Below are 27275 nucleotides of genomic sequence, written 5' to 3'. Positions count from 1 at the left end.
TATTGTGCATTCAGCCTTAGATTAATTAACCAAGTGAAGAGTGAAATGTGTTATCATTAAAAACAGCATCCTCTTTGCCACTGAGCAGTTTTATTGATCATTCCAAAGCCTTTTCTTTTCTCACTTGCTTCTTACTTCCATCCACTTCAACTTCATTTCCTCTCTCTACTTAGACCTTCCCAGCACTAAGTTTAAAATTCTAGCAGTCTTACTATATCAAAATTAAAGCATCATTCATTAACTTGATAAAATAATACATACCTTAGTCCTAAAGCCAGCATCTTACTTAATAAAGAAACACTAGGGATGTACCCACTACAATCAAATGCAAGGCAAGGATACCCACTATCTCCACTACTATTCAACATTGACTGAAGATATTAGCCAGTGAAATAGGCTATACTTATGAGAGGGAACTAGCCCTACCAAACACTAGAACATAAAACCTCTATAATTAAAACATGCAGATTGCTTTGAACTGTGATCCTGCCGAGGTTTCTCTCGTGGGGTTCTAGTTCTCCTGACCTGAGTCTTTACATTTTTTTAAGTTAAAAAAAAAAAAAAGCAGTAGCAACACACGAATAGACAGAACACGAAATAGAGTCCAAAATCAGACCCACGTACATATAGAAACTTAGTAATGATAAAGGTGGTATCTCAAATCACTAGAACAAAGATGGATTTTATAAATAAATAAATAAATGGTGGTGGAACAACTGTTTAGCCATTTGGAAAAAGATAAAACTAGATCCATACAACAAATCATTCACACAAATCCCAAAGGATCAGAGATCAAAATGTACAAAATGAAACTATAGTCAATTCTTGGTATTCATGGCAATTATGTTCTACAAAGTCTCTGCAAACACTGAATTCGCAAATACTGAATCATTGCTCCTAGGTGAAACACAGCATTAGGTTCCTACAAGCCTCTGGTCACACATAATCTTTTCAACAACTGATCAATGCATAACTTGTTTTATATGTTTTTTGTTCAAAGACACCTTATTTAATACATGTTGTTGATTCATAGACAATGAACACACTGCCACAGCACTATAACTCATGCCTAAATGAAGCTTATCTAATACACATATTTTCTCCCTAAGGTACATCACAGTCTTCTTGTGCTTAACTGAAGTGCTGAGGACACACCACTTCAGCACTATGCTTTGGGGCCATTTTAAACAGTAAAATCACCAACAAAAAGCACAAAAATATGAAAAGGACACCATTTACAATACGAGAGCTGAAAGAAGGTAGAGCATCACCTTGACTGACCTCAGCTGGGACCATGATCACTGGGTGACTCAAATTTTTTGCCACTCTGCATATATCTGCAAATGACTGCAAGAGCACCAAGAGTATTAATTTGGGGTTACAAATAAATTTTAGTGAAAAGGCAATTTTACAGATACAGAATCCACAAACAACGAAGATCACCTGTATGTACATATTTCAAGAAAACACAAGTGGCTTCCTCTTTAACCTCAGTATAGGGAAAGGCTTTGTAACTATGACTCAAATTCTAGATATACTTAAAAGAAAATATGTTTATATATGACTACATAAGAACAAAAAACTTACGCATGGCAAAAAAAAAATGTACAAAAGTCAAAAGAAAACAAACAGAGAAAGTATTTGTAAAATACATCACAGATAGAAGGCTAATAAGCCCTAATAAATTTTTAAACCCTTAAGACTTAAGAGAAAGAGGTCCAAACACCCCAAAGAAATATGTGCAAAAAATCAATAATTTACACAAAAAGATATAAAAGTGACCTTTAAACCTAAGAAAAGATGTTCACCTTATCTCATAATAAGAAAAATGCACTGAGATACCAATTCTTAGCTATCAGATAAGCAAAATTAACAAGTATAACATACTATGCTGCTATTCTTATATACACTGCTGGTGGAAATGCAAATTAGTACAACTCTTATGGAAAATTAGGCAATTACTAACAAAATTACATATGAGTTTACCTTTTGACTGAACAATTCCACTTCTAGGAATTGACCATAAAGATATACTTCCAACAGTACTAACATCCATAAGCACAAGGTTATTCACTGCAGCATTGTTTATCATTGTCAAGTACTAGAAAATAACATAAATATCCACATAGAGAAGAGTGGCTGAATAAACAAACTATGGCATATCACAGTGCATATCCACACAATGGACTTCAATGTAACTGTAAAAAAGAATGAGAAAGATGTCTGTGAACTGATACAGAGTTATTTGCAGGTTATAATACTAAGCAGAAAAAGCAAAGTATAAAAGAATAACTATATATTGTACAAATCCATTTATATAACATATTCAGAATAGGCAAATTCATAGAGACAGATAACAAATTAGTAGTTGCTAAGGGCTGGGAGGACAGGAGAGTGGAAAATGACTACTAATGGGTATGGTGTTTCTTTTGGGGGTAATAAAAATGTTCTAGACTTAGTGGTGATGGTTGCAAAAGGGTAAAAATTATCATATGTGAATGACATCTCAATAAAAAATTTTTAAAGAGTATCTATAGTATGCTGCCTTATGTAGAAGAAATAGGGGGAATAACATCTGCATGCATATGCTTTTATGCAAAGAGAAACACAGGAGGGATAAACCGGAAACTTAACAAGATTTTTTATCTACTGGAGGTAGGTGGAACGGGATGGAATGATGAACAAGTGGAAATGGGATAGAAGAAATGGGGCGTGACTTTTCCTTTTGTATACTTCTAACTTCTGTATACTTCTAACTTTTAGAACTATGTTAAAAATAAATGCAGCGGGAATTCCGTAGCGGTCCAGTGGTTAGGACTCAGCACTTTCATGGCCATGGACCCGGCTTCGATCCCTGGTCAGGGAACTAAGATCCTGCAAGCCGCCTGGTGCAACCAGAAAAAATTTTTTTAATTTTTAAAACATAAATGCAGAAATAAAATCAAGCAGGGTGGGGGGAAAACCCTAAAATGGTATATTAACAGAACTATTTTTCAAATGTGTAACATAATCACACTGGGGTGGGAGTGGGGGTGGGTAAAGAATGAACCAAAGTAGCTTTTAAACACAATATTAGAGTTACAGTCCCTGCTTAAAGATTCTTTTAAGTACAAACAAATTGTAAATTCTAAATAGTAGGGAGTTTTCCCCCAGGGGTTTAGGTTAGCATTTCTGAAACACTTTGTGTATTCTGTGATTGAGTAAATAAGTAAATATACTATGGAAAATGGGAGTCAGGTTTCCCACCATTGGAGAAGGGATTTACTTTTAAATGCAGAAAGGTAGAAGAATATCATGAACCTGTGATGCTGGAGTAGAACTGGCAGTATCAGTATGAAGTCAGGATTTTACACAGATAGAAGTAGATAAAGATGTAAACATAAATGTAGAAACAGATGCATATGTGCATGTACACACTTGCTGGTGCGCATGCGCACACACACACACACACACACACACACACACGCTTTTTTCCCCTAGTTATGTCTGCTAAAAGGACCTAGAATCAATGAGCACACCAATTACCCAGATTTTGGTTTCTAAATACTACTTTTTTTTTTTTTGGCCACGTCAGGTCTTAGTTGCGGCATGCGGGATCTTTCGTTGAGGTGCGCAGGCTTCTCTCAAGTTGTGGCATGAGGGTTTTCTCTCTCTAGTTGTGGTGCATGGGCTCCAGAGCGCGTGGGCTCTGTAGTTTGTGGCACGTGGGCTCTCTCATTGAGGCGCACGAGCTCAATAGCTGTGGCGCACAGGCTTAGTCGCCCCGCAGCATGTGGGATCTTAGTTCCCCAACCAGGGATCGAACCTGCGTCCCCTGAATTTTAAGGTGGATGGATTCATTACCACTGGACCACCAGGGAAGTCCCTCTAAATACTATTTTCTATTAAAAAGAGCAAGAATTGATTCTAAGCCTGGCAAAGTATGGGTTGGCCAAAAAGTTCATTCAGGTTTTTCCATAAGATGTTCCAGAAGAAACCAAACAAACTTTTTGGCCAACCCAATACAAGATGAGCATTGGAACATCATTTTATGTTAGAAGGAAAGTACTCAAAGAATAATGAGGATTTGTCAGAAGGACATACAAGCGAGCTAGATGAGTTTTCCACTGGCCAAATCTGGGACAATTTCAGAATTGGAATAAATAACAGTAATGGTTTACGGATCACTGAATAAAAAAAAATTCATGAGTTCATGCTTATAAAAATAAATAAATAAATAAACAGAAAAAAAGGAAACCTCTTCCTTACAGTGGAAAGCCCATTGATAAATGTAGATAAAATGATAGTATTAGAAAATCACTATTTGACAACCATCATAGTAATAACTGATTCAGGCAAGAAGCATCAATGGATGCTAAAATAATGAAAGCTTGAGGAGTAACAGAATATTTATAACCTCAAAGTTATCTCCTCATAAGACACTTTAATTCCAAAGGGGAAAATCGTAAATTTACAGTAGAAAACCTGGCAGATACTTCCTAAACAAAGTGATTAAAGTTAACACCAACAGTAATAGGACAAATCAATATCATGCACATTCTGTTATGATACACTGAAAAGAATACGCATCACTTTTGTGGTATTCTTGTCAAAAAGACTATTTCTTACATCTCTTCGTGTGAAAACTCAGACTAAAGGACATTCTACTATTTAGGTGCATATTTAGTAAAGAGACATGCATACTTTTAGGTAAAGAGGCATCGGGCACATACAGGTAAAGGAACAAAACACACAAGCAATCATACTTAAACTCTCATTAAAAACTTATCTATCGATGATTATCGCTTAAATCAATCATTTTTTTCTGGGGGGGTCACAAAATGATGATCTTCTATTTCTATCACTTCTTCCATATTTATTAGCTGGAATTCTTCTGTAAAGGGCTACTTGATTTCCCTGAAGCATAGCTAATACAGAAGATAGGGTAAATGCTGAATTCTTTCCTTTAAATTGCCAATTTTCAGACTAAGGAATTAGTGCCCTAGTTTCTCCAGTGGTTCCCAGTGAGATGTTGGGTATTTCTCCTTTTATCATTATGATATATATTATTTTATGTATTAAATGTGTTTCAATCAATTGTGTAGGGTGTTTTGTTTTGTTTTTGAGACTCAAATTTTCTCATCTTTGGCCAATAGGAGCCACTCATGCATTTGAAGTTGAGTTTTAGACACAAAGGATTTGAAGAGCTTATGAGATATCCATTGGTTCTGAAACAGGAGACAAAAAAAAAAAAAAAGAAAAATACTATAGAAGTATAATTCTTATTCCTAAGGCATCCTAACCACCATACAGAGGTGGCTGAGAGGATTTTTTAGTACAAATTAAGATTTTAAAATTAATATATTCACTAAACATTTACTTCATCTGTCTGGGTTTTTTTTCTTTTCTTTTATTTACAATATGATGATTAATGTGTCCCAGTCTATTAGACAAGGTTCCTACCCTCAATGAGCTTAGTAGGAAAGATACCATAACTGTTTATCTTACATGCCAGGTGACAAATACAGGTCAGGACAAACATATCGCAGAATAAAATTAGTGTTACAGAAATAGAAATAAGGGATTATATCCAGCTCGAGTCATCGTAAAAGAATTATTTAAGTTAGAACCAAAAGTAGATTTTGATACGCCAGGGAATTGGAGGAAAGGCATGGGGTGTGTGGTGGGGACAGCCAGTGCAGGGAAGGGAATATTAGGAGTGATGAAGAGGAAGGAAAATGCAAGGCGATTTGAGGGCAAGGTGAAGGGAGCAGACTATTTATAAGAATAGCACTATCTAAAAGAACTTTCTACAAAGTGGACATGTTCTATATCTGTGCTGTCCAGGACAGTAGTCACCAGTCACATGCAGCCGCTGAGACTAAAGAACTGAATTTTTAGTTTTATTTAAGTTTATTTAACCTAAAATGAATAGCCACCTGTGGCTAGTGCTTACCATCCTAGACAACACACTATTAGAATAAAAACTCAGAATGGGTACTTTTTTTCTGTTGAATAAACAAATGAATGAACAAATGAATGCATGATTGAATGCACACTCAAATGAATATTCCAAATGGTATACTATCTTAGGAAAATGTGGGACACAAAGTTGGAAAAGTATGTTAGAGCCAGATTATAGATGGCTTTGAACACAAACTAAAGAGTTTGAACTTTATTTGAAAGGTAATTTTAAAAAATCACTGACATTTTCTTAATAAGAGAAGCATAATAATTGTTTCAGGGTAAGTAACCTGGCAGTAATGAGCAGGCAGTATTGACAGGACAAAATCTGGAAAAAAAGAGAGGTGGGTAGCCTAGGTTAGAGATTCTCAAACTTTTTGATTTCAAGATCCTGTACTTTTCTAGGCTATCAAAACAAAGTACTGCGAATGGGGTGGCTTAACACAACAGAAAGATATTCTCACAATTCTGGAGGCTAGAAGTCTGAAATCAAGGTATCGGCAGGGTCACACTCCTTTGAAGGTTCTGAAGAAGAATGCTTGCCTCTTTCTAGCTTTGGTGGCTCCTGGCAATCCTAGGTGTTCCTTGGCTTGTAGCTGCATCACTACAATCTCTGCCTCTGTCTTCAAGCGGCTTTCTTCCGCATAGATCTCCTCTGTGTCTCTGTATTCAAATCTCCTTCTTCCTTCTCTTATAAAGACACCAGTAATTGGATTTAGGGCCCACCCTAATCCACCATATCCTTATTTTAACTTGAATACAACTGCTGAGATACTGTCTCCAAATAAAGGACCAGGGATTACAACTTGAACATATCTTTTTGGGGACCACTCAACCCACTACAGACCCTGTTGCATGCTTAAAAATTAATGCGGTTCCCAAGGAGCTTTTTTATATGTTGATATTTACCATGTTAGATATTGATATCTACCATATTAGAAATTAAAACTAAGTGCTTAAGTGCCTATCTGCTCATTTATTTTAAGACAATAATAATAAACTCATTGCATTTTAACTTAACACATTTTTATGAACAATAAATGTATTTTCCAAAAAAATTTGTGAAGAGTGGCACTGTTTTATATGTCTGTAAATCACAATCAAAGATGGCTAGATTCTCACATCTACTTCTGCAATCTGTTACAATGCATAGTTTTGGTTAACGTACCTGAAGATAATCTGGCCTCAGATATGTAGTTGGAAAAAGAAGTGTTTCAAGAGCTTTTACAGATAACTATAGATATTCTTCCTTGATAGTACACCAAAGCTCAACAAGTGGTCATTTTTTAAAGGCAAATCAAAACCACAATGAGATATCACTTCACACCTGTAAGAATGGCTATCATCAAAAAGAACACAAATAACAAATGTTATAAAGATGTTAAAAAAATAGCAAATGTTGGTGAGGATGTAGAGAAAAGGTTAGTTGCTCCTTGAACTACTGTCAGTGAACTTTTGGGGCTCTGTTGCATTGGTCATGTGGAATATATTAGTTATCTTTCCAATGTCAACACATTTCAAACACCATCAATCTCATCAGAAAAGTCTTCAAGTATTGGGAAGTTTTTTCCACATTTTCATTTTTGCTTGGAAGCTTAAATTTTACAACTAGCGATAATAAAATTCTGTTTGTTCATTTTTGGGAAAACTTCTGCCAGATATCAAAGTCTTGAATAACGACAGTTTGTCTATCAGTCTTTTTTTTAATGGTGTTCCATGAAAAAAAATAGTTTAGCTCTCAAACAACTGCAAAAGTGCTCCTCCTTGAGACAACCATTGTACTTCAGAATGCACACATGCATTGTCAAATAGAGTAATAATAAAACATGTACTCAAGCGGTAAGATTTAATGAAATTAATAATTTTCACTGATTCATTAAGGACATTCTTAAGCAAAACTAGATTTCTTTCACAAGTGTGTAGCAGTGAAGAATGCAATGATTACTAATATAGTTTGGCAGTACTGTCTTAATTTGAGTAAAGCACTACAAATTTACCCTTCATTGTTTTTTCACCATCAGTGCAAAGCCAGGACAATGAAAAAGGCAAATAAGATCTTAGTACAACTATGAAAATATTGATAGTTATGACTTTACATACTCCTGAGAGATTCCCAGGGACACCCACCCTACCCTGGGGAGCCCCAGATCGAATTTTTGCCCTAGGTAAGTGGTTCTCAACTTTGAGGTGTGTCAGAATCACCTGTGACCTCAAATTAATGAATCAAATCTATTTGTACATTGACAAAGCACCATTAGATGAATCTTAGGTGCACCAAAGGTTGATAACTACTGGCCTAGATGACACAGTGATAGATAAAAGTAGGCTTTATAGAAGTGGGAATGAACAGGACCGCCTAGAGGGGTGGGATAGGGAGGGTGGGAGGGAGGGAGACACAGGAGGGAAGAGAAATGGGCACATGTGTATATGTATAACTGATTCACTTTGTTATAAAGCAGAAACTAACATACCATTGTAAAGCAATTATACTCCAATAAAGATGTTAAAAAAAATTGTAAAAAGGAGTGCTTCCAACAGAACCAATAAATCATTTCTTTAAAAAATACTTATAAAATAGAAGTCTTTAGCTGGTAATATTAAAAAACAAAACAAAACAAAGATGAACAACAATAAAAAAGAACTAAAAGACTTTACAGATTGATAAAATGTGAGAATATGAAGAAAATCAACATATCAAAGGTTTTGAGTCTTGATTACTGAAAAAAAATGGTGATACCATTAAGAGAATGAGAGAAGTCAGGAGAAGCTTATCAAGGAACTAAAGAAATAGGAAGGAAGATGAATTACCTTTTTCATGCTCTTCCGGATTAGAATTAATCCCCTCTTCCTCTACATTTGTATCTCTATCTTTAAATTTTACTTCATTTAAAAATGTTACTTTATCTCTCATTGTATTACAGTGTACTGTTTACATGTCAGTCTCCCACTCAGTAGAAATCAAACTCCTTGAGGACCCGAATGAGCTTGAGTGCACCAGTCCTGGGCTCTAACTATATGATCTTGGGAGTGTTACTTACTCCCTCTAGCCTCAATTTTATCATGTTTAAAATGGGGATAAAATGATCTACCTTTTAGAGTAACTGTAAGGATCAGAGAGAAATTTTCATAGTAACTAACATAATTCCTAACACAGTAAAAACTCAGCCAAGAACAATAATAAAATCAATTGGCATAGTGGTATTACCATTAAAAGTACTCCTTTTAGAGCTAACAACTTTCTGATTAAATACAGACCTTTGCCAGTTCTCAGTGTAAAGCATACCAGATACCACTCATCCTCAATTAATTACAGAAATGATCAACTAATTTGTGAATTGAATTATCCAATTTATCCTGCCACAGGCTCATTAAGGCCTCTAGAAAAATGGACAAAGAAGAAGTATAATTTTATAATCTGTTTTGCTTTTTTGTAATGCTGCATCTCTTCTGCACAAAAAGTGGAAGAAAAAAATTCTAAAATATAATTCCTAGGTTGCTAGTGGATTTAATTTACTCATGCTATCTTTAACCCTCATATATACCAATAATTTACAATTTACAGCAGGAGGACAAAATTATTTTCTCTATTCATGTAACTGAAACATACATCTGGTCTAAAAAGCAGCAGTTTGCAAGAAGAACTCCCCAGAGGTTAATGGGTTAATGGTTCTGGAATAGAAATGCAGTACAAAACTCTAACTAGTTGAAATAGGAATGGGACTGTGGAGAGAATGGGAAGGGGTAATCCTAGGGGAGGTAAGATGCAACTCTCCAAGCTGGCTTTCAGCCAGCACAGCTAGGCGCACATCTCCTGACTTGCCAAAAATAACATTAGGGTCTTTGTGACCACAAGTAGTAAGGACTTCAGTTTTAGGTTTCATCTAAAAATAACTATAAAAACAACCCCAAAAAACCATACATCAGTCAAAGTGTGATGAGAATTTTTTAAACTCTGTATCATGATCCAATAAATGCTGTTTCTATTACAATCAGAAACGGTGCCGCCCCACAACCCCATGATTTCTACATGGCATGCTTGGAGGAGGCTGTAGCTCCTTCGAGAAAAAACTCTACAATGTCATAGTAGGATGCTTTCATTGGTAAGTAAATAAAAACTCAATTCAAAGTGCCTTAAAATAACACTTCTCCAGCTTTTGTGTGTATATGAATCATCTGGAGAGCCTATTAAAATGGAGATTCTGATTCAGTAGGACTAGGGTAGGGCCTGAAATTCTTCATTTCCAACAAACTCACAGGTGATGCTGATGATGCCAGTCCATGGACCACAGTTTCCATACCAGGGATTTAAACCATAAAGAAATACATAGATTAATATATCTGGAAACCCAGAGATAAGACTGTTCAATAATGTCATCAAGAACCCATAGCTTGGGACTTCCTGGGTGGCACAGTGGTTAAGACTCTGCACTCCCAATGCAGGGGGCCCGGGTTCAATCCCTGGTCAGGGAACTAGATCCCACATGCATGCCACAACTGAGAGTTCACATGCCACACGAGCTGCAACTAAGGAGCCCACCTGCTACAACTAAGACCCAACACAACCAAATAAATATTAAAAAAAAAAGAACCCATAGCTTATCTATCTCTCTGAGATACCATCCAAAATGTCAGCTTCATCTTAAGGTTGGCTCAACCTTCTTGGGTACAGTATGGATGATAACATTAATCAGGGCTACATGTTTCCTTGGTCATGTTCCACAGAAGATACAGAGTGGCTCCCATGGATCTCTCATAAGAGCAAGGAAGAACAGCCCCAAAGCTTAAAAAACTTTCCTTGCAGCCTATTTGCAAGGATTAGGTCATGTGCTCATCCCTGAACCACCAAGTGGCAAAGTAACCTTTGAACCAACCAGGCCCACCCCTGAACTGAGGTGAAATCAGCTTTCCTGATGCTTATTGGTTACATGAAAGTAGAGGAATCCTGAAAAAATCATGGGTCCGTTAGGAAGGAAGAAAGAGGAACAGATGCCTAGTAGGCTATAAACAACATCCAATATAAATAAATATTTTCCTCTCTCATCCCATCAATGTTATCTTTTGGTTCTGAATCCAGTGCATCAACTTTTCCAGCTGTTAGAAATCTCATTAGACTGGGACATCTTCAAAATCTTTACTGCCTTTTGTAGGATGGCTTTCAAAGCTCTTTCATCTATTAGAATTCATATTACAGTATAACTATAAAAATAATTTCAAAATACTTATCAATCTAAAATGACAAAGAAGTTTATTACTACAGAATGCATAAGATTATAGCATAATAAGAATAATAATGGCAATAGGATATATAGTAGCCTAGCAGTAATGTAGGAAATAAATTCATAATGTAGGATATATAAATGAATAAATGAATGGATAGATGAATGTGAGCTTTGGTCTCAAATCTATCAATCTTTCCATGGAAGCAAGGCTTCCTCCTAGGGTGAATTATATGGTATGTAAATTATAACTCAATAAAACTGTTTAAAAAAAAAACACTTCCCTTTAATAACACAGAGCAACAATTTGTGGAGAAAACTGTCTAAAAAAGACTTAGCCACAAGATTTGTCACAAATGCCAAACAACTACTATTTAGTTAAACAAAAATCAGGGTCACAAAAACTGCGTCAGAGGTCTCTGAAAGCAATACCAAAAATGTGGGCTGTGTGATCTGACCCTCAATGCTGCTCTACCTCGCAGAACTTCTAGACTCAGGAAATGTAATATTCTCTAGAAGAAACACTCTTTGCTAGTAAACAGAAAGCAAAGGCTGGAGTCAACTATATGGGCTCAAAGCTTGCACAACAGTTGCTCCTAAGAAAAACTTGGCAAACATCTCAGTCATAATATACTAACAGATGAGACTTCTTTTTAAAACTACTAATACTAAAGGAATGTGATCATTTTACAGGTTGGGCTCACTATTTTATAAAGGATTCTATCTTGTATTCGGCACTAACGTTATAAAGGGAGAACTATTAATTCAAAATCAGACTATGATGTACAATATAAATTATTATACAAAGCTATCTTCAGATGTGGGTCAATGCTATTCAACTTGAATTCTAATTGGTACCTAATTCAAGTCACTACATAATTCTGGCACTACACAAATCTATTGAAAGATAAAAATTTTAAGGGTATTATTTTTCACAACAGCCAAGGTATAGAAACAACCTAAGTGTCAACCAATGAATGAATATTATTCAGTCATAAGAAAGAGGGAAATTCTGTCATATGCAATAACATGGATTAATCTGGAGGACATTATGCTAAGTGAAAAAGGCAGATACAGAAAGATAAATACTGTATGACCTCACTTACATGTGGAATCTTTAAAAAAAAAAAAGTCAAACTCAGAGAAACAGAGAGTAGAATGGTGATTAAGAGGGGCTTGGGTGGGGGTATGAGCAAATGTTGGTCAAAGAGTACAAGCCTTTGACTAATAAGTTCTGGGCATCTAACTACCTACAAAATGAAAAAGAAATGTCTCTCTGGCCTCCAAGGGCCTCCTTAATCTAGTTATTACTTCCCCTTTAACCTAATTTCCCACCCTCAGTAAAAACTGCTGCTCCAAGTAAGCTGATTAACTTAACGGAAGTTTAAAAGAAAATTTACACTTTTTTTGCTTTTATGTATTTGCTCATTCCATTTGTAATACTTGAATTGCTTCCCTAATCCTAACTGTCCAAATTTTACCTGTCTAGCCCAAGTTCCATCTCTCCCTTTAAGTCAGCCCTAACAAGCCCTCCAGGTGATTTCTATGCACACTCAGTACTGACAACCACTAAGATCTCGGGATTATGACTGGCTATTAAAAAACTGAAAACCTCCCTACAGCACTTTAAGTGAATAGGTATTTATTTGTCTCATATAAGAAAATGTCTGAAAGCAGACATCCAATGATGTCAACATCCCTAGTGTATTGGTTTATCACATCATGAGCACAGATGATTGCTGCTCCTTCAAGACAGGAAGAAGGGACAAGCAACAAAGGACCATGCCAGAAATATCACTTCCCTTTTATCTGGAAAGTAAAACCTTCCTTAGAAGCTTCCCCTTCCCTACTAATAAGTCTTCACTTAAATGTGGTGGCAAACTGTATTTTCCAAAGGTGGCCACACCATCATATTTATCCCAGCCCATGTGTTCTTTTTACAATGTGATAGGTACTTCTCCAACTGAGAGGTCATATTCTCTCCCTTTGAATCTGAAAGGGGGACTTGTGATAGTTTTGACCAACAGAGTACAGCAGAAGTGATAATATGTGACTTTTGAGGCACCATCATAAAAAGAATACAGCTTCCATCTGGGGGGCTCTCTCTCTCAGGAAACTCTTAGAACCCAGAAACCATGATGAGACCACGTGTGAATGTTCCAGCTGGGCTTGCAGCAAACACAAGCATTAACTTCCAAACAACAGGAAGGAGTCTTTTCACATCAATACAATCCCAGCCCCCAGTCTTTGAGTCTTCTAGCTGCAGCCTTAGAAATCGTGGAAGAGAGACAAGTGGTCACCACTGGTTTTATATGAATTCTTGACCCACAGGAGAAATAATAAATGATATTTGTTGTTTTAAGTCACTACATTTTGGAATAATTTATTAAGCAGCAATAGAGAACTAAAACAGATATGATTGGCCAGAACTGGGTCACATGACCATCTTTAGCTGCAAAGAACCTGGGAATTCAGGGAACATGATTGCCATGAACTTAGCTAAGGTGGACACACGGCCACCAAAACATACTCAGGGTCCATTAACAATGCGAGGATGAAAATGAGTACTGGGTAGGCAACTAACAGTACATGCCACAACCACTTGGTTAGTACTCATTATCTACTACCTCATACCACACTGACATTTCCTTAAATATGTGTCTTACATCCACTTAGTAGAATATAAGAGTCTTGAAGGCAAAGACTATTTCATTACAAAATGCCTTAATTGGGAGTTACCTTAAAACTATTAGCTATCTAACTTCTGAAGGGAAATATTTAGGTTATACTTTAGAAAGAACTTCTAGGTCCTAGAAACCGTGAGGTTCTGAAACAAACGCACAGAAAAGGTTTTATAATTTTTTTCTGCAGTTTTTTTTTTCAGAATAATTTCTCTGGGAAAATGATGGTGTGACTGAACAATGGAATAAGCTTTGACAATGCCCTGCAGTATACAGACAAATATCAACTGACCCCAGAGTTAGACTGAGTCATCACAATGGTGTTTGGAAATCCTGTACAAAGCTGACCAATACAGGCACTAGCTCAGACTTTTATAGAGATAAACATTGATGCAGGCTAATTAACAACTGCAGGGTACTTTGTAAACATAAAGTGCTAGATATTTATTTTTAAATAATCGCACTGATTTAGCAATAAATGATAAACTTACTCTTAGTGGAACAGTAACACTACTGTAGTTCCTAGAGATGACACTAGCCCCCAAGTACTCCTGACCGCTCATGATTTTCAGCGAGTCTCTATTTCTTTAAACAATGAGAAGAGTAATATAGAAATCAGATGTTATTGCAATTTAATTTAAAAATAAATCTTAACACTAGTCAGAAAACATTCCAAAACTTTTATTTTAACTAAACAGAAATGTCACCTAAATTTAAACAACTCTGATTTATCATTCTAATAACTAAAGCTGAAAATAGCCATTTCAGTTGGTTATGAAAATATCAACTAATACTCACATAGTGCTTCAGAATTTACAGTCCTTTCATAGATAGATAGATAGATCTTCCTATAAAATTATTATATATGAGTGCTTTGTTAACTGTAAAAATCTCTATAAGTTAGTAATTCAGCAATATGTGTTTACTATTATTCATCTACTACAGTATTAGTAATAATATTACTATTACTAGTAATAATAAAATTAAGGCTTATGAGGCAAGAACTTTTATGCCCTTTCTACAGATAAGGATACTGAGGCTGAGGAAGGAGAATTGACTGGTCCATAATCACACAGTTGAAATACATTTGGTACTTAAACTCATATCTTCTGACTTGAAATTCTGGGGTACTTTCTACTGCATCTTCCTATTTCTATAAAATGTTTACTTCTTCAAAGCATGATTCCCAAAGATGGGAAGAGAAAAGTGAAAGGAGAGGTCTACTGTTGAACAGAGAACTGTCATTTCTAAGGCTGTAGAGCAGGCCAATCTCATGTCATTGGACAACCCAGTAAACTAAGCTAAAGATCACAAAGAAAAACAAAAGAGAGATTCATTACAATAAGAAATGAAACCAACTGCAGTAACTTTAAACTAGGAGCATTAAAAAAAAAAAACTTTTCACATTATAACATTTTCAGTATTGCTTTAAAATACTGCACTTTTGTTATCATAACTATAAGCATCACTTTATTCCAGTTCAAGTCAAAACTGTCCCTCCCTCAAATATATACACTAAAGATCCTTTGAGTCATGATGCTTATAAAAACTACCTTAAGTTGTAAGTTCCTAGGAACTTTTAATTAAATTCATGAACACCCAATTTTACGGGACACATCTGGAAATGCCATGAAACTGAAACATCTCCTGTCTGGTCACAGCACATATTAAGTCTTCATTAAACCTCAAAGCAAAATCTTAGGAGGCTGTCTGTACTTCAGATGTTCCCTAAGAGAGGTCCAAAGTACAAGTGTTTAGGAATTATTTTCCTAAGAGAACATACTTACCACAGGATTTAAGCTATGACTGGCCAATTCCAGCTGGAAAATATAGAAACCCAACAAGTCTTTAGCACATTCACTAGCAGATAAAAGGCATTAATCATACTCAACATACATGTACAATTTATATGCAGTGGAAAAGCAATCAAAGCTGCAAGTATTCAAATATTTCTTTTACTTGAAATACCAATACGACTAACAGAGAAGCACTTCTATCATTACACTTCCAAACAACAGTCAAAGCATTAAGCAAAGTGTGAGACTTCCCATTGAAAAAGGCTTGGAAGAAAGAATTCTGAGTACTGAACAGCTTTTAGTATTACAATAAGAAGTAAGGGAGCAAAATAATTTTGATAACTGCATTAGGAAGCAAAGTTCCACTGGAAATAAAAACATGTGCATTGGAATCAGACATATCTGAGTTCAAATCCTACCCTTTCCACTTACCTAGCCGTGTGGTTCTGGGACAGTTATTTAACCCTTACAAACCTCAATTTCTTCAACTATAAAACAGGAATAATATAACCTACCTCATAAAGTTATTTAACATATTAAATGAAAAATGTTTGAAATGTACTCACTACAATACCTGGAACAAAGTAAGTACTCGATAAGGTGCAGCTATTTATAATTTACAGGCTTTCAAGTATTTCAAGATGATTTAAATAAACTAGACCAATTTCAACAACTACGTACTTCTGCCAGTAAAACAATACAAACTCTGAGATACTAAATAAGGTCCTTGATCTTAAAAGGGACTTCAAAACCCAAACATTTATGATCAACTTTTAAAAGAAGTTTAGGTTTTCAAATTGTTAATGGTAAGAACGAGAACAGTTGTTCTCCTTCTACCCACATATGTTTATTTTTCTCTCCTATAATAATCAAAATAGTATTAGGGATTAAAGAGCTATCATTCAATTTAATGTTTTACTTTTAATAAGACACTTCCCAGCAGAGACTGAATCAACATTAAGAGAATCAAAACAAATAAGAGGGCTTTCCTGGTGGTGCAGTGGTTAAGAATCTGCCTGCCAATGCAGGGGACATGGGTTCAAGCCCTGGGCCGGGAAGCTCCCACATGCCGCGGAGCAACTAAGCCCGTGAGCCACAACTACTGAAGCCTGTGCTCTAGAGCCCACAAGCCACAACTACTGAGCCCACATACCACAACTACTGAAGCCCGTGCGCCTAGAGCCTGTGCTCCCCAACAAGAGAAGCCACCGCAATGAGAAGCCTGCGCACCGCAAGGAAGAGTAGCCCCCACTCGTCACAACTAGAGAAAGCCTGCGCACAGCAACGAAGACCCAACACAATCAAAAATAAATACATTTATTTTTTTAAAAAACCAATAAAAACAAAGTTTTATAAAGAGCTACACAAAGGAAAGATATAATTTTTCTAGAATTATTCTCACTAACTAATGAAATAAAATAAAGGTTTAGTCTAGTCTATGAGTTTCAGCCACCTGAATGAATATAAGGTATCTTTAAGGATAATCTGACTTCAAATGTGAGTCAGCAAACACAAGGCACTTACGAAAAACAAAAAAAAATGTAAAAGACGTTTCTTACCTCACAGAATTCCCACAGTGTTTGCTTTCAGTAATTAATATGAAAGTAATCAAAGTAAACCAAAAATTATGATTTCTGAAAAATCATACAGTAACATTACACAACAATAAAATGTAACTCTAGAGTTTTGATGGCTTAATTACATATATCTAGAGTGTAGGATTTCTATTTCACAATTAGAGAAACTTCATTAGGCTTTCACAGAAATGCAAATCCTGAATTTTTACATTTATCAAGAGAATAAATGTCAAAATTGGGTTCATACATAACTTTTTCTTCGATCTCACAAGTCATAAACATTCTATTCCAATTTTGTAATTTAAAAAACTTTAATTATTTTAAACGCATTGGCCTAGCTTCCTATTTTTTTTAATTTTCAATATTTATTAGTATCTAAGATAAGTCATAATCCTATAAGTTAAACCCACTTTGCATGATGGGAGAGCTAAAAGTAAAAGAAAAGAAATTCTGGCCCATATGAAATTTACCATTAAACTGAGAAAAAAATATTTTTATGCTTTGGCAAATAATAATAAAAAGTTTAACCTTGTAATATTTGCCTCACTCAAAACAAAAACAAAGTTTCCACTTGCCAAAGATTTTAAACCCTTATGTCCTTAAAATATGATAATAGGGAATATACATTTTAATTAATTTTTCTAAACAGCTTTAAATATTTTATGAGCATTAATATTTCAAAAGAAATCACATTATGCAATAAATTAGAGCAATGCATTTTCTCAAAGAACATACAATCAAGAACACAGATAGAAACAAGAGAAAATCAAGAACACAGATGGCAACAAGAGAAAAACCTGTCAAAACCACACCTCAGTAAAATAATTTGGATTTTAACAACGTTCATTGAAAATAAGACTTTTCCATCCTAGAATGTTTAAATAGTACATTCAAATTTTTCTTGATATAGCAGTTTTCTAAATATTGGTAACTGGTACTAGTTCCCTTACAGCAGAAAACATCTGCACAATATCAAGAAATGAAGGTAAAAGAAGATAGAGGGGAAAGAGTCAGGAAACTTCAGTGTTACTCATATACCAACAACTGAAGTTACTTGTTGAAAATTCTCTGAAAGAGTAAAAATTTAGATCTTGGCATTTTGTGCATTTTTTTGGTATTTGTATGGGCCTGTTCAAGATACATTGGAAGCATTTTCAAAGAATCATCACCATCATTCTGTAGGTCTCAGAAAGAAAGAGAATCCTACTGTAGGAAAAAATCTCAGAACTGGCACCCAAGAGATCTTACATTCTACCCATTCATCTGCCCTCTCCTATGCTAAAAATAGGAGAACAAGTAAGGTCACCTCTTGGCCTCATTCTCATCTATAAAATGAAGGGGCTAATCTAAATGATCTTTAAGGTCTTTTCTGGCAAAAAAAATCTCATTATTTTAACCTAATACATAATTAACAATATGTATAATAACTTTTGTATGATATTTAGAAATCAATGATAACAAGCAACATATATTACCATAACCACAATTCATTTTATACAGGTAATATTTAAATTCTTCTCCTATGTTATTTTCATTAATTATAGTTTTAGAGCCTACTGTTTTTTCTAATACTAGCATGGACACACTTTAAAAAGACAAGGGTCGGGGCCTCCCTGGTGGCGCAGTCGTTGAGAGTCCGCCTGCCGATGCAGGGGATACGGGTTCGTGCCCCGGTCTGGGAGGATCCCATATGCCGCGGAGCAGCTGGGCCCGTGAGCCATGGCCGCTGGGCCTGCGCATCCGGAGCCTGTGCTCCGCAACGGGAGAGGCCACAACAGTGAGAGGCCCGCATACCGCAAAAAAAAAAAAAAAAAAAAAAAAAAAGACAAGGGTCTTCTATAATGGAAAAGAATCTGAAAAAGAATATATACATATATGTATATGTATAACTGAATCACTTTGCTGTACACTTGAAACAAACAAAACATTGTCAATTAACTATACTTCAATTAAAAAAAAAAGACAAAGGTTTTTCATCCTACATCCCAATAGCAGAGTGTCCCTTAAACTTCCCCCACAAAGTAGAGGAAAAAACTTCTACAAGACTAGTACAACTGTGTTTCTCAAACTGTAGTCGGTGAACATATTCAAAGTTTTGTAAATTGTCTCTGAGAATTTTTAAATTTTATATTTCCATTTCAATGATAGCCTCAAAATATTAGTATAGGCATTTTATAATTTAAAAACTGCCAACAGATATTAATGTGTATTTTCAATCAAGTGATGCCAAGTGGTACAACTTTAATTGTCAGAGACAAAAGTAATGGCAGAATTCAAACGTAAATGCATTCATGCCCAGGTAAGGGCCAAATGACGTTACCCTTCCCAACCAGAAGGTTTTGTAGTAGTTCAAAGTTGAGTCATCACATGAACTACAGTAAATACACACACACACACACACACACACACACACACACACGTACACATATAATTCAAAAGAAGCTATGCTATAAGTTATTTATATTGCAAGTAATAATTTAATTTAGCAAATGATCATCTATAACATTAGAATAATTACTTTGAATAGTATTGTTTATTCAATACAATCCGCTTTTATGGTTTCATAAGTATGATTTAATTTGAAGAGTTATTAGCTAGTTTTATAATTCTATATATTTCTGTGATATTATAATAAATCTGAAGTCAGAAATGGAGGTTAAGAGTATATCATTTGCATTTAAAAGGGGCCAATGCCTTAAACCAGTTTGAGAAAACACTGCTTTATGAGCAGACTGCTCTCATACCCTTCTTCCAAATTCCTTAATATAATGGTAGCGCCAGCCCTGGGTCCAAGGCTAGGGAGAAAAGAGAAGGGTCCAGATCAGGGGATGGCAAATTGTGGCCCATGGCCCTCCATCTGGTTTTGTAAACAAGATTTTATTGAACTATAACCATACCCATTCGTTTACACATTGTTTATGGCTACTTTTATGCTACCATGGCTGAGTTGAGTAGTTACCACAGAGACATTAGGGCCCACAAAGTCTAAAATATTACTATCTGGCTCTTCACAGAAGAGCAAAATGAGTATGGGCTCACTGGCATCTGAAAGTCCTGGGGCAAACAAGTGGGAAACAAAGTATTACTGTTTCTAGAAGGAAATAAGACAAAAAGATTCTCTGATTTATAAAAGGAAGGTGTTAATATTAGATATAAGGATTCCTTACAGCTTTTTTTATTTGTTAAGCTGTATAAAAGAACAACCAATTACTAATATAAGGGAAATACTTTTTTTTTTTAAGCACTATCCTCTTTTCCAAGGATCTACTGAAAAATGGGCACTATCCCACTGTTTTAAAGTTGGGCTTTACTGCACTTCCCTGGTAGCACAGTGGTTAAGAATCCACCTGCCAATGCAGGGGACACAGGTTTGATCCCTGGTCCGGGAAGGTCCCACATGCCGCGGAGCAACTAAGCCTGTGTGCCACAACTACTGAGCTCGAGCGCCACAACTACTGAAGCCCACGTGCTTAGAGCCTGTGCTCCGCAACAAGAGAAGCCACCACAATGAGAAGCCCACGCACTGCAACAAAGAGTAGCCCCCATTTGTCGCAACTAGAGAAAGCCCATGTGCAGCAACATAGACCCAACACAGCCAAAAATAAAATAGATAAATAAATTTATTTTAAAAATAAAAATAAAGTTGGGCATTATTACTCTCACTTTACACATTAGGAAACTGAAAAACAGAAAAGTAATTAAGTTATAGCTATACAGGTAGTAAATGGAGGAGTCTGAATTCTAACCCACATCTGTTTGGGTTGTTTCTGGTGTTTGGTGATTATGAATTACACTACTAAAAACATTTTCAGATTTTTGCATTATATATATATCATTTATTAGGGTAAAAAAAAATACCTAGGAGAAAGACTGCTCGGTCATATAGTTAAAGTAGATGTTTAACTTTACAAGAAACTGTCAAAATGTTTTCCAAGGTGGCAATACCGTTTCGCATTTCTGTCAGCATGTAGGAGAATTCGAGCTGCTCCGTATCCATGTATCCTTGTCAGCATTTGGTATTGTCAGGGTTTTGCTTTTGTTTTTTGAACCCTTCTAATAGGGGTATAGTAGTATTTCATTGTCATTTTACTTTGCATTTCCCGAAAGACTAATAATTTTGAGCAATTATTTGCCACCTGTATATCTTATTTGCTGAAGTGTTTATCCAAATCTTTTGCCCATTTTAAAAATTAGATTGTTACTGAGTTTTCATAGCCCTTTATATTTCTAGTTACCAGTCCTTTAACATATGAGTTGCACAAATATTATCTCCCAGTCTGTGGCTTGTTTTTTCATCTTCTTAAGTATCTTCAAAGAACAGAAATGTTAATTTTTTATGTTTTTTTTAAATAAATTTATTTTTGGCCACATTGGGCCTTCATTGCTGTGTGTGGGCTTTCTCTAGTTGTGGCGAGCAGGGGCTACTCTTCATTGTGGCGCGGACTTCTCATTGTGGTGGCTTCTCTTGTTACAGAGCACGGCGGGCTCTAGGCGTGTGGGATTCAGTAGTTGTGGCACGTGGGCTCAGTAGTTGTGGTTCACAGGCTCTGGAGCGCAGGCTCAGTAGTTGTGGTGCACGGGCTTAGTTGCTCCACGGCATATAGGATCTTCCCGGACCAGGGCTCGAACCCGTGTCCCCTGCATCGGCAGGCGGATTCTTAACCACTGTGCCACCAGGGATGTCCCTGGTGCACTTTCTTTTTTTTTTTTTTTCCGTACATGGGCCTCTCACTGTTGTGCCCTCTCCCGTTGCAGAGCACAGGCTCCGGACGCGCAGGCTCAGCGGCCATGGCTCATGGGCCCAGCCGCTCCACGCCATGTGGGATCTTCCCGGACTGGGGCATGAACCCATGTCCCCTACAATGGCAGGTGGACTCTCAACCACTGCGCCACCAGGGAAGCCCTCTGGTGCATATTTTTAATGTCATTTAAGAAATCTTTGCCTGGCCCAAGGCCACAAATATTTTCTCCCATGTTTTTTTCCCAGAAGTTTTATAGTTTTAGGTTTTATGTTACAGTGTGTAAACCATTTTGAGTTGGGTTTCTATAATAGTACAAGTCAAGATTTGTTTATTTTTTACATATGGATATCCAATGGTTCTAGCACAATCTGTTGACAAACTATCCCTTTTCCAGTGAATTACCTTAGCATCTTTGTTCAAAATTAACTGACTGTAAATCTATGGATTTATTTCTGCACTCTCTATTCTGTTCCATTGATCTGGTGTCAATCCTATCACTAATACAACACTGTCTTAATTACTGTGGCTTTCTAGTAGGTCTTAAAATCAGGGAGTGTGAGTCTTCTAACTATACTTTCCTTTTTATAAATTATTCTAACTGTTCTCTATCTTTTGCTTTTCTACATAAATTTCACAGTCAGATTGTTGATTTCTACCCAAAAGCCTACTGGGATTTCGATTGGGATTGTGTATTGAATACATAGAGCAATTTGGAGAGGATTAACATCTTGACACTGGTGAGTCTTCAGTCCGTGAGCATGGTATGTTTTCATTTATTTAGGTCTACTTTGAGTTCTCTCATCAATGCTTTATAGTTTTGAGTATAAAAATCTGACATATATTTTGTTTCATTTATCACCAAGATTTCATGGTTTTGGTATTCTTATTAATGGTACAAGTTTTCAATTTCAGTTTCTAATTGTTCACCACTAGCATATAGAGAAACAATTAATTTCTATATATCAATTCTCGTATCCTGTAATCTTGCTAAAATCATTTGTTAAATCTAGTAGTTTTTTGGGTAAAATCTTTGGGATTTTCTACCAAACATATCATATTGTCTATGAACAAAGATAGTCTTATTTCTTCTTTTCTAATCTAAATACAGGTATACTTAAATTCTTTTTCTTGCCATATCACACTGGCTAGAGTCTACAATACACTGTTGATTAGAAATGGCAAAAATGGGCCATCTTTGCCTTATTCCCAATCTTAGGAAGAAAGAATTCAATATTCACCATTAAGTATGATGTTAGCTGTAGGTTTTTAGTAGATGCCCTTTATCAGGTTGAGAAAGTTCCCTTCTACTCCTGGTTTGCTCAGAGTTTTCATCATGAATAGCTAATGAATTTTGTCAACTGTTTTTCCTTCCTACATCTACTGAGATGATCCTTTTTTTTAAGGTGCTGCTGTAGTAAATTTTATATTTTAATGTTGCATTCAAAATCAATGAAGCATTCCTGAAATAAGTTGTACTTGGTCATGATGTAGTTATCCTTTTTATTTATTGCTGAATTTAATTTGTTAATATATTTTAAGGATTTGTGTATTTATGTTTATGAGGAACATCACTCTGTAGTTTTCTTATAAATTTTCTGGAAGATTTGTATAGAATTGATATTATTTCTCCCTTAAATGTTTGATAGATTTTACCAGTAAAGACTTTGGACCTAGCATTTTCTTTGTGAGATTTTTAATTATAAATTCAACTCCTTTAACAGATATAGGACTATACGGGTTATCTCTTTCTTCCTCAGTAAGCTTTGATAGTTCGTGTAGTTCAAAGAATCTGTCCATTTCATCTAAGTTATCAAACTTACTGAAATGAAGTTACTCATAACATTCCCTTATTATTCATTTAATATTTATAGGACCTTCAGTGATATCCCCTCTTTCATTCTTGATACTCTTAATTTGTTTTTCTCTTGGTCAGTCTGGTGACAGTTTTATCAATTTTATTAATCTTTTCAAAGAACTAGCTTTCTATTTCATTGATTCTTTTCTCTATTGTTTCCTATTTTTAATTTCATGGATTCATGCTTTTATCTTGATTATTTCCTTCCTTCTGCTTATTTTGGGTTTAATTTGTTCTTCTTCTTGTATTTTTTACAAGCTTAGATCACTGATTTGAAAACTTTCTTCTTTTCCAGTATAAGCATTTAATTAAATAAACTTCCCTCTAAGCACTGATTTAGCTGCAATCCACAAATTTTGATATGTTGTATTTTCATTTTTATTTACTTCAAAATATTTTTTAAGTTCTCTTGTGATTTATTCTCTGACTCATGGGTTATTTAGAAGTGTTTCTGTTTAATTTCCAAATATCTGTGGATTTTCCAGACATGTTTCTGTTATCAATTTCTAGTTTAATTCTCTTGGGGTCAAAAAACACACTTTGTATGATTTCAGTCTTTTAAATATATTGAGATTTATTGTATGTCCCCAAATATGGTCTATATTGGTGAATATTTCATGTGTACCAGAAAGGAATACATATTCTGCAGGCATTTGAATGGAATGTTTTGTAAATACCGATTAGATCAAGTTGACTGATTATGTTATCCAAGTCTTCTGACTTTCTGCCCATTAATTCTATCAATTACTGAGAAAGGATGTTGAAATCTCCACACATGCAGGCATGCTTGCATACAAACACACATATAATCATCTTCCATATCCATGGGTTCCATATCTGTGGATTCAACCAACCATGGATCAAAAATTCTCACTTGGAGAATTTTTTTTTCTAATCTATGATACATTTTATTTTTTTATTTTTTATTAATTTTTATTGGAGTATAGTTGCTTTACAATGCTGTGTTTACTTGGAGAATTTTTGATGCAAAACCCTGGACACAAAACCCACAGATAAGGAGGACAACCATTTTATATAAGGGACTTGAACATCTGCAGATTTTGGTATCTGCAGGGGTCATGGAAACAAGCCTCTGCAGATACTGAGGGACAACTATACATACCATACACAAATATATACACAATGTGACAATCGAAATTAAATACAAATTATATTTTAAGCTTTTTTTCCCACATTTTAAAAGCACTGAAAGTTCACTGTAGAGAAATATTTAAATTCAATGAAGTACTCAACCCACAGCCAAGTTGGTTTTACTCTTTACTCTCATTTGAATGAAGATATCTAGAGTGTATCAAAATGTCAGGCATCTTGGCCCTATCCACCATCTCAGATCCACAGCCAAAGGACAGGCTGGAATGCTTGGCTTTCTACCCAATCTTCAGAGGCCATCAGACATTCACTTACCACAGTTTTACTAAACTGAGATAAATCTCTTCTAATTCCTGGTTCTGTGATACTATCTAGATCTCTAAAGCCTTTTCCAAGTTTAAGAATGTTAAGAATTCTTTTTCTTCCTATAAGACACCAGTGTGAACTGAGTCCAGCTCCCATATGATAAGATTCTGCCATCTAAAGTTATATTTTATTACTATTATAAATAGTAGACAATATTAAAGATAGGATCAAAGTAGAGATAAAAGCAAACAATAAAATTTAAGTTCAGTATAAACATACATAAGATTAAATCAAGTCTAAGAAGAAAAGCAGTATCTAAATTCATACATTCAAAAACACTTACTGAGTGCCTACTATGTGTCAGGCACTATTCCTGGCACTGAGAATAAAGCCATGAACAAAGTAGACAGAATCCCTTTAACCGTACTATGGGGTGGTGGGGACACACAAACAATAAACATAAATATATAATGCTAGAGGGTGAAAACTATGATGGAGGAACATAAAGCATAATAAGAGACATGGAGAGGCAGGGAGTGTGGTTAATACTTATATGGTCAGGGAAGCCCTCACTAATAACAGGAGACAATATGGATAATGGATATAGCGGAGGGATATTCCAGGCTGAGGAAGAACAGCAAACACTTCTTGGGGCAGGAATGTTTGTTGGCACGTTTAAGTACCAGGAAGCATAAGGTTTGCTAATTTGAAAGGTATAATGAACCAGAAAACAACACACCTTTTAAGGCATTTACTTCCATATGAAACCACCTATTCAAAGTATAGCATAAAAGCTTAAAAGTTTATGATTTTCCATTTAAGTGAGGTAATTAGGCTAGGAAAATTCTGTGATTTCTTAAAGGAATTATTTTTCAAAAGCCTTCTAAAACCAATACTGATTTGTCAGAAAAACCAATACCATACTGTGTTACCTAAGTACATGTTATATTCTGCATTTACCTCTGAACAGAAAAACAAAGGCAAAGACAGAAGGATATGAGGATAATAAGTACCTATTCTTTCAGAGGGCTCTATTAAAAACAAAGAAAAGCAGAGCCCCTTTCTCACTCAGGAAAATAAATAATCACCTCAGAAAAAACTGAAACACATTAGCCTACAATTACAATTTAAAAGCAAACAGGGACTTCCCTGGTGGCCCAGTGCATAAGACTCCACGCTCCCAATGCAGGAGGCCCATGTCAGGGAACTAGATCCCACATGCGTGCCACAACTAAGAGTTCGCATGTCACAACTAAGGAGCCTGCCTGCCACAACTAAGACCCGGCGCAACCAAATAAATAAATAAATATTTTAAATAAATAAAAACAAATATAACTTTTAAAAAGTGAATCTTCATATTTTACACAAGATTAAGTCAGACAACAATATGAATAAAATAAACATATATACTTAACTTTTCCACTCAATCAAGTAACTCTATAAAATATTTTTAAATTCCCTTATTCTCCTTGACCAGGGAAAATATGGATTTGAATTTGTCCTTTTAAGCAACTATAATAAAATTTAAAAAATAAGCATCATCCAAGATAAGCTTTACAGCACTCGATTCACTGGGAATTATACCATATAATCCAAAATATGAATTTAAAAGCCATTAAAACATGTAGAATTTTTTGAATGCCACATTTTCTCCCTCGACTTCTTGCTTAGGTTTATAAATCTCAAAGGCTACGTGGTAGTTTCCACTAACAGTACATATTCTCTATGTTACAAAGATCCAAGCTTTTAATTTTCCAAACAAATCTAAAAATTATAAAATCATCACTAAATTTTATCTCAGTTTAAGGAATTTTCCTATCTTCTGTTGAGATGATGCATGGCTAAAATTGAAAAGCCTGACAATGCTAAATGTTGGTGAGACTTCAGAGCAAGTTGCACTCTCCCACACACTGCTAACGGGAATATAACTTACTACTCATAGCTTACCCACCACAAACCCTTGCAATACACCTCATCTTCAGATTTCCTGATCACAATTCCCACTACTGAAAGTCATGCCAAGAGTAATTTTTCAAGCTTTCCTTACTT

General features: G+C 35.4%; 1 protein-coding gene across 6 annotated transcripts in view; it reads right to left on the bottom strand.

Annotated features, from left to right (window-relative positions):
- The window catches only part of RAD51B (RAD51 paralog B), a 666036-nt gene that overhangs the window by 582815 nt on the left and 55946 nt on the right, over window positions 1–27275 (bottom strand). The window contains exon 8 of one of the 6 annotated variants that reach the window (XM_082617996.1): window positions 2147–2198. The exons of the other annotated variants lie outside the window; for them this stretch is intronic. Coding sequence (XP_082474122.1) covers window positions 2190–2198 — 9 coding nt within the window. The 3' untranslated portion in view covers window positions 2147–2189. Of the gene's footprint in view, window positions 1–2146; window positions 2199–27275 lie in introns of those variants that run through there. 6 annotated transcript variants of the gene reach the window in all.

Source organism: Mesoplodon mirus (genome assembly GCF_964341445.2).
Source record: "Mesoplodon mirus genome assembly, chromosome: 4".
Lineage (NCBI taxonomy): Eukaryota > Metazoa > Chordata > Mammalia > Artiodactyla > Ziphiidae > Mesoplodon > Mesoplodon mirus.
Note: the sequence above shows the minus strand (reverse complement) of the source record. Positions and strands in the feature narration are given on the sequence as shown.